Raw genomic sequence first — 10000 nt, forward strand, 5'->3', positions numbered from 1 at the left:
CAGGACCCGGTACCATACCTCACCAGGACCCGGTACCATACCTCACCCACCAGGACCCGGACCTACTACCACAGGACCCGTACCATACCTCAAACCCCGGACCTACCGGACCGACCGTACCTCACCAGGAACGGTACCATACCTCACCCGGACCCGGTACCATACCTCACCCAGACCGTCATACCTACAACCACCTCCACCAGGACCCGGTACCATACCTCACCCAAGGACCTACCTACCCAGGACCGGTACCATACCCACCCAGGACCCGGTACACCTCACCCAGGACCCGGTACAACTCACCAGACCCGGTCCTACCAGACCTCGCCAGACCGGACCATACCTCACCCAGACCCACCGTACCACCTCACCGACCGGACAACCTCACCCAGGACCACCATACCTCACCAGGACCGGTACATACCTCACCCAGGACCGGTACATACCTAAGACCGTACATACCTCACCAGGCGTACATACTCACCCACACCCGGTACCATACCTCACCCAGGACCCGGTACCATACCTCACCCAGGACCCGGTACCATACCTCACCCAGGACCCGGTACCATACCTCACCCAGGACCCGGTACCATACCTCACCCAGGACCGGTACCATACCTCACCCAGGACCCGGTACCATACCTCACCCAGGACCCGGTACCATACCTCACCCAGGACCCGGTACCATACCTCACCCAGGACCCGGTACCATACCTCACCCAGGACCCGGTACCATACCTCACCCAGGACCCGGTACCATACCTCACCCAGGACCCGGTACCATACCTCACCCAGGACCCGGTACCATACCTCACCCAGGACCCGGTACCATACCTCACCCAGGACCCGGTACCATACCTCACCCAGGACCCGGTACCATACCTCACCCAGGACCCGGTACCATACCTCACCCAGGACCCGGTACCATACCTCACCCAGGACCCGGTACCATACCTCACCCAGGACCCGGTACCATACCTCACCCAGGACCCGGTACCATACCTCACCCAGGACCCGGTACCATACCTCACCCAGGACCCGGTACCATACCTCACCAGGACCCGGTACCATACCTCACCCAGGACCCGGTACCATACCTCACCCAGGACCCGGTACCATACCTCACCCAGGACCCGGTACCATACCTCACCCAGGACCCGGTACCATACCTCACCCAGGACCCGGTACCATACCTCACCCAGGACCCGGTACCATACCTCACCCAGGACCCGGTACCATACCTCACCCAGGACCCGGTACCATACCTCACCCAGGACCCGGTACCATACCTCACCCAGGACCCGGTACCATACCTCACCCAGGACCCGGTACCATACCTCACCCAGGACCCGGTACCATACCTCACCCAGGACCCGGTACCATACCTCACCCAGGACCCGGTACCATACCTCACCCAGGACCCGGTACCATACCTCACCCAGGACCCGGTACCATACCTCACCCAGGACCCGGTACCATACCTCACCCAGGACCCGGTACCATACCTCACCCAGGACCCGGTACCATACCTCACCCAGGACCCGGTACCATACCTCACCCAGGACCCGGTACCATACCTCACCCAGGACCCGGTACCATACCTCACCCAGGACCCGGTACCATACCTCACCCAGGACCCGGTACCATACCTCACCCAGGACCCGGTACCATACCTCACCCAGGACCCGGTACCATACCTCAGCCAGGACCCGGTACCATACCTCACCCAGGACCCGGTACCATACCTCAGCCAGGACCCGGTACCATACCTCACCCAGGACCCGGTACCATACCTCACCCAGGACCCGGTACCATACCTCACCCAGGACCCGGTACCATACCTCACCCAGGACCCGGTACCATACCTCACCCAGGACCCGGTACCATACCTCACCCAGGACCCGGTACCATACCTCACCCAGGACCCGGTACCATACCTCACCCAGGACCCGGTACCATACCTCACCCAGGACCCGGTACCATACCTCACCCAGGACCCGGTACCATACCTCACCCAGGACCCGGTACCATACCTCACCCAGGACCCGGTACCATACCTCACCCAGGACCCGGTACCATACCTCACCCAGGACCCGGTACCATACCTCACCCAGGACCCGGTACCATACCTCACCCAGGACCCGGTACCATACCTCACCCAGGACCCGGTACCATACCTCACCCAGGACCCGGTACCATACCTCACCCAGGACCCGGTACCATACCTCACCCAGGACCCGGTACCATACCTCACCCAGGACCCGGTACCATACCTCACCCAGGACCCGGTACCATACCTCACCCAGGACCCGGTACCATACCTCACCCAGGACCCGGTACCATACCTCACCCAGGACCCGGTACCATACCTCACCCAGGACCCGGTACCATACCTCACCCAGACCCGGTACCATACCTCACCCAGGACCCAGTACCATACCTCACCCAGGACCCGGTACCATACCTCACCAGGACCCGGTACCATACCTCACCCAGGACCCGGTACCATACCTCACCCAGGACCCGGTACCATACCTCACCCAGGACCCGGTACCATACCTCACCCAGGACCCGGTACCATACCTCACCCAGGACCCGGTACCATACCTCACCCAGGACCCGGTACCATACCTCACCCAGGACCCGGTACCATACCTCACCCAGGACCCGGTACCATACCTCACCAGGACCCGGTACCATACCTCACCCAGGACCCGGTACCATACCTCACCCAGGACCGGTACCATACCTCACCCAGGACCCTGGTACCATACCTCACCCAGACCGGTACCATACCTCACCAGGACCCGGTACCATACCTCACCCAGGACCCGGTACCATACCTCACCCAGGACCCGGTACCATACCTCACCCAGGACCCGGTACCATACCTCACCCAGGACCCGGTACCATACCTCACCCAGGACCCGGTACCATACCTCACCCAGGACCCGGTACCATACCTCACCCAGGACCCGGTACCATACCTCACCCAGGACCCGGTACCATACCTCACCCAGGACCCGGTACCATACCTCACCCAGGACCCGGTACCATACCTCACCCAGGACCCGGTACCATACCTCACCCAGGACCCGGTACCATACCTCACCCAGGACCCGGTACCATACCTCACCCAGGACCCGGTACCATACCTCACCCAGGACCCGGTACCATACCTCACCCAGGACCCGGTACCATACCTCACCCAGGACCCGGTACCATACCTCACCCAGGACCCGGTACCATACCTCACCCAGGACCCGGTACCATACCTCACCCAGGACCCGGTACCATACCTCACCCAGGACCCGGTACCATACCTCACCCAGGACCCGGTACCATACCTCACCCAGGACCCGGTACCATACCTCACCCAGGACCCGGTACCATACCTCACCCAGGACCCGGTACCATACCTCACCCAGGACCCGGTACCATACCTCACCCAGGACCCGGTACCATACCTCACCCAGGACCCGGTACCATACCTCACCCAGGACCCGGTACCATACCTCACCCAGGACCCGGTACCATACCTCACCCAGGACCCGGTACCATACCTCACCCAGGACCCGGTACCATACCTCACCCAGGACCCGGTACCATACCTCACCCAGGACCCGGTACCATACCTCACCCAGGACCCGGTACCATACCTCACCCAGGACCCGGTACCATACCTCACCCAGGACCCGGTACCATACCTCACCCAGGACCCGGTACCATACCTCACCCAGGACCCGGTACCATACCTCACCCAGGACCCGGTACCATACCTCACCCAGGACCCGGTACCATACCTCACCCAGGACCCGGTACCATACCTCACCCAGGACCCGGTACCATACCTCACCCAGGACCCGGTACCATACCTCACCCAGGACCCGGTACCATACCTCAGCCTCAGAAAGATCTTTGATGATAGCGATCTCAGAGTCGCTCAGGACATCGTAGAAGACGTAGATCTCAGGGTTGTCATGCAGCTGTTCGTAGCGCACGGGCTGCAGCGTGAGGTAGGGCACCCCGCGATCAGACACATGACACCTAGTAGTGACGTGGTCGTCCTGTAATGACATCTATGTATTACACACTCCCTCAGCGTGCCCAGGGTGGAGAAAAAGATGTTTTGTAAGAAGGTCAATAAAGTGCGTAAGACAAGAGAACAAATGGGAACCTCGTTGAAGGGGGCAAGTGTGGAGGTGATAACAGGTAGTGATGGGGTGAGAGGGAGATGGAGTGATAACAGGTAGTGATGGGGTGAGAGGGAGATGGAGTAATAACAGGTAGTGATGGGGTGAGAGGGAGATGGAGTGATAACAGGTAGTGATGGGGTGAGAGGGAGATGGAGTAATAACAGGTAGTGATGGGGTGAGAGGGAGATGGAGTGATAACAGGTAGTAATGGGGTGAGAGGGAGATGAAGTGATAACAGGTAGTGATGGGGTGAGAGATAGATGAAGTGAGCATTTTGAAGGGTTGTTGTGTTAGATGATAGAGTGGCAGATATAGGGTGTTTTGGTCGAGGTGGTGTGCGAAGTAAGAGGGTTAGGGAGATCGGTTTGGTAAACAGAGAAGAGGTAGTAAAAGCTTTACGGAACATGAAAGCCGGCAAGGTGGCAGGTTTGGATGGTATTGCAATGGAATTTATCAAAAAAGCGGTTGGCTGTGTTGCTAACTGGTTGGTTAGGATATTCAGTGAATGTATGGATCATGGTGAAGTGCCTGAGGATTGGCGGAATGCATGCATAGTGCCATTGTACAAAGGCAAAGGAGATAAAGGTGAGTGTCCAAATTACAGAGGTATAAGTTTGTTGAGTATTCCTGGGAAATTATATGGGAGGGTATTGATTGAGAGGGTGAAGGCATGTACAGAGCATCAGATTGGGGAAGAGCAGTGTGGTTTCAGAAGTGGTAGAGGATGTGTGGATCAGGTGTTTGCTTTGAAGAATGTATGTGAGAAATACTTAGAAATGCAAATGGATTTGTATGTAGCATTTATGGATCTGGAGAAGGCATATGATAGAGTTGATAGAGATGCTCTGTGGAAGGTATTAAGAATATATGGTGGGGGAGTTGAGTCGCTAGAAGCAGTGAAAAGTTTGTACGAGTAGGAAAAGAGGAAAGTGATTGGTTAGTTTAGGTTAGGTTAGGTTAGATGACTGAGTTTGGAAAAGTGCGTGAAAGGAGGAAGTTGAGAGTAAATTTAAATAAAGGCAAGGTTATTAGGTTCAGTTGGGTCGAGAAGTAAGTTTGAATGGAGAAAAATTGGAAGAAGTGGTGTTTTAGATATCTGGGAGTGGACTTAGCAGCGAATGGAACCATAGAAGCGGAAGTGAGTCACAAGGTGGGGGAGGGGGCGAAGGTTCTGGGAGCGATAAAGAATGTGTGGAACGCGAGAGCGTTATCTCGGAGAGCAAAATTGGGTATGTTTAAAGGAATAGTGGTTCCAACAATGTTATATGGTTGCGAGGCGTGGGCTATTGATAGAGTAGTGCGGAGGAGTGTGGATGTGCTGGAAATGAAATGTTAGTGGACAATATGTTTGATCGAGTAAGTAATGAAAGGGTAAGAGAGATGTGTGGTAATAAAAAGAGCGTGGTTGAGAGAGCAGAAGAGGGTGTTTTGAAATGGTTTGGTCACATGGAAAGAATGAGTGAGGAAAGATTGACCAAGAGGATATATGTGTCAGAGGTGGAGGGAACGAGAAGTGGGAGACCACAGGTGCTGAGCAGGCACAGGACTTGCTGCTGTAAGAGACGCCCTTGGCTATCAAAATACCCAAAGGTCACTTCACATCTCTCACTCAAGATAATGAGGTGATCACAGTTGACTATATCAATCGTGTGATTCGTGGGGTCCTACCAACTCCTGGCCTTAACCAGTAACTGGTGGCTGGCCCTACCAACCTCTGGCCTTAACCAGTAACTGGTGGCTGGCCCTACCAACTCCTGGCCATAACCAGTAACTGGTGGCTGGCCCGATCAACTCCTGGCCATAACCAGTAACTGGTGGCTGGCCCGATCAACTCCTGGCCTTAACCAGTAACTGGTGGCTGGCCCTACCAACCCCTGGCCATAACCAGTAACTGGTAGCTGGCCCTACCAACTCCTGGCCATAACCAGTAACTGGTGGCTGGCCCTACCAACCCCTGGCCATAACCAGTAACTGGTGACTGGCCCTACCAACTCCTGGCCATAACCAGTAACTGGTGGCTGGCCCTACCAACTCCTGGCCATAACCAGTAACTGGTGGCTGGCCCTACCAACTCCCGGCCTTAAACAGTAACTGGTGGCTAGCCCTACCAACTCCTGGCCATAACCAGTAACTGGTGGCTGGCCCTACCAACCCCTGGCCTTAACCAGTAACTGGTGGCTGGCCCTACCAACTCCTGGCCTTAAACAGTAACTGGTGGCTGGCCCGTCCTTCAAGAAAGTGAAACTGCATCAGCGTTGTAAGTGTTCTTCTCTCTATACAGACATAATCCAACTGATCTATGTACTCAAGTCTCCATACTAAATTCTACCACCTCCTCAACGTTCAAGATTCTTCAGGTTTATCCTTATCATCACTACCGTGTGAAGAACGCATCATCACTACTGTGTGAAGACCGCACCATCACAACCGTGTGATGAATCAATATCCTCCGTCTCACAGCGTTATATACACAGATGCTATCGACCGGACTTACCGTCTTATATGCACCACGGCAGACCTGAGCGAAGCGCCGATCCTTCAGCCATTGGTTCGTGGATTTGGACAGAGGAAGAGGGAAGTAATCTTCGTCGTCGTCAGTCCATTCTTCGTCGTGCTAGACGGCAGGGGGAGAGGGAGGGAGAGAGGGAAAGAATAGCTTAGTTTCCCTCCTATGACATTCCAACTATCTAGTTAAACATGAGGGGAATAAAAACAATCTGTTCTCCCTGTGTGTCATTATTTTAAATCTGTCGTTTAACCTGAAGGGAAAAACGAGTCAGATTTCGCCGTGTGACATCTCTTCCAAATGCCTCGTTAACCTTAGTCTTAAAACGATGTTGGACTGAGTGACTGTCGGCTTCAAAGACCTTCTGTCCTCAGTACTTGATGTGCAGCTTATGTTGAGATAGTAAGGACATGTAACGAAACCTTAGTTACACCTGAAGAGAAAACATAGGATACAAGTTGACAATACACTGGCCTGTTAATGAATGATGAAGTTTTATCATACATCCTTAATGGCGATGATGCAGTAGTGATCAGTAAAGCCTTAGTGAGGATGATTGATCATGTTGCTACAGCCTAACTGAGGATGATTGATCATGTTGCTACAGCCTTACTGAGGATGATTGCTCATGTTGCTACAGCCTTACTGAGGATAATTGATCATGTTGCTGCAGCCTTACTGAGGATAATTGATCATGTTGCTGCAGCCTTACTGAGGATAATTGCTCATGTTGCTGCAGCCTTACTGAGGATGATTGCTCATGTTGCTACAGCCTTACTGAGGATAATTGCTCATGTTGCTGCAGCCTTACTGAGGATGACTGATCATGTTGCTACAGCCTTACTGAGGATGATTGATCATGTTGCTACAGCCTTACTGAAGATGATTCATCATGTTGCTGCAGCCTTACTGAGGATGATTGCTCATGTTGCTACAGCCTTACTGAGGATAATTGCTCATGTTGCTGCAGCCTTACTGAGGATGATTGCTCATGTTGCTACAGCCTTACTGAGGATAATCGCTCATGTTGCTGCAGCCTTACTGAGGATGACTGATCATGTTGCTGCAGCCTTACTGAGGATGATTGATCATGTTGCTACAGCCTTACTGAGGATAATTGCTCATGTTGCTGCAGCCTTACTGAGGATGATTGCTCATGTTGCTACAGCCTTACTGAGGATGATTGATCATGTTGCTGCAGCCTTACTGAGGATGATTGCTCATGTTGCTACAGCCTTACTGAGGATGATTGATCATGTTGCTGCAGCCTTACTGAGGATAATTGCTCATGTTGCTGCAGCCTTACTGAGGATGATTGCTCATGTTGCTACAGCCTTACTGAGGATGATTGCTCATGTTGCTGCAGCCTTACTGAGGATAATTGATCATGTTGCTGCAGCCTTACTGAGGATGATTGATCATGGTGCTACAGCCTTACTGAGGATGATTGATCATGTTGCTGCAGCCTTACTGAGGATGATTGATCATGTTGCTGCAGCCTTACTGAGGATGATTGCTTATGTTGCTGCAGCCTTGCTGAGGAAGATTGATCATGTTGCTGCAGCCTTACTGAGGATGATTGATCATGTTGCTGCAGCCTTGCTGAGAATGATTGCTCATGTTGCTGCAGCCTTACTGAGGATGATTGCTCATGTTGCTGCAGCCTTACTGAGGATGATTGATCATGTTGCCATTGTCTCACTAAGGATGATTGGTCATGTTGCTACAGCCTTACTGAGGATGATTGATCATGCTGCTACAGCCTTACTGCGGATGATTGATCATGTTCCTGCAGCTTTACTGAGGATGATTGATCATGTTGCTGCAGCCTTACTGAGGATGATTGATCATGTTGCTATTGTTTCACTGAGGATGATTGATCATGTTGCTATTGTCTCACTGATGATGATTGACCATGTTGCTACAGCCTTACTGAGGGTGATTGATCATGTTGCTACAGCCTTACTGAGGAGGATTAATCATGTTGCTACAGCCTTACTGAGGATGATTGATCATGTTGCTACAGCGTTACTGAGGATAATTGATCATGTTGCTACAGCCTTACTGAGGATGATTCATCATGTTACTGCAGCCTTACTGAGGATGACAGATCATGTTGCTGCAGCCTTACTGAGGATGACTGATCATTTTGCTGCAGCCTTACTGAGGATAATTGATCAGGTTGCTACAGCCTTACTGAGGATGATTGATCATGTTGCTATTCTTTCACTGAGGATGATTGATCATGTTGCCATTGTTTCACTGAGTATGATTGGTCATGTTGCTACAGCCTTACTTAGGATGAGTGATCATGTTCCTGCAGCCTTACTGAGGATGATTGATCATGTTGCTGCAGCCTTACTGAGGATGATTGATCATGTTGCTATTGTTTCCCTGAGGATGATTGCTCATGTTGCTATTGTCTCACTGATGATGATTGATCATGTTGCTACAGCCTTACTGAGGATGATTGATCATGTTGCTACAGCCTTACTGAGGATGATTAATCATGTTGCTACAGCCTTACTGAGGATGATTGCTCTTGTTGCTACAGCCATACTGAGGATGACTGATCATGTTGCTACAGCGTTACTGAGGATAATTGATCATGTTGCTACAGCCTTACTGAGGATGATTAATCATGTTACCGCAGCCTTACTGAGGATGACAGATCATGTTGCTGGAGCCTTACTGAGGATGATTGATCATGTTGCTACAGCCTTACTGAGGATGATTGATCATGTTGCTACAGCCTTACTGAGGATGATTGATCATGTTGCTACAGCCTTACTGAGGATGATTGATCATGTTGCTACAGCCTTACTGAGGATGATTGCTCATGTTGCTACAGCCTTACTGAGGATGATTGATCATGTTGCTGCAGCCTTACTGAGGATGATTGATCATGTTGCTGCAGCCTTACTGAGGATGATTGATCATGTTGCTAGCAGCCTTACTGAGGATGATTGATCATGTTGCTGCAGCCTTACTGAGGATGATTGATCATGTTGCTAGCAGCCTTACTGAGGATGATTGATCATGTTGCTGCAGCCTTACTGAGGATGATTGATCATGTTGCTACAGCCTTACTGAGGATGATTGATCATGTTGCTACAGCCTTACTGAGGATGATTGATCATGTTGCTACAGCCTTACTGAGGATGATTGATCATGTTGCTACAGCCTTACTGAGGATGATTGATCATGTTGCTGTAGCCCTACTGAGGATGATTGATCATGTTGCTGTTTTCTCACTGAGGATGATTGATCATGTTGCTATTGTCTCACTAAGGAT

General features: G+C 52.0%; 1 protein-coding gene across 1 annotated transcript in view; it reads right to left on the minus strand.

The window, feature by feature from the left end:
• Positions 1 to 3878: 3878 nt before the first annotated feature.
• The window catches only part of LOC139748440 (prolyl 4-hydroxylase subunit alpha-1-like), a gene marked incomplete at both ends in the record, with an annotated part of 14004 nt that continues 7882 nt past the window's right edge, over positions 3879 to 10000 (minus strand). The window contains 2 exons of the mRNA XM_071661538.1: positions 3879 to 4070; positions 6694 to 6813. Coding sequence (XP_071517639.1) covers positions 3879 to 4070; positions 6694 to 6813 — 312 coding nt within the window. The remainder of the gene's footprint in view (positions 4071 to 6693; positions 6814 to 10000) is intronic.

The sequence above is a fragment of the Panulirus ornatus genome, unplaced genomic scaffold (assembly GCF_036320965.1).
Source record: "Panulirus ornatus isolate Po-2019 unplaced genomic scaffold, ASM3632096v1 CTG_2554_pilon, whole genome shotgun sequence".
NCBI lineage: Eukaryota > Metazoa > Arthropoda > Malacostraca > Decapoda > Palinuridae > Panulirus > Panulirus ornatus.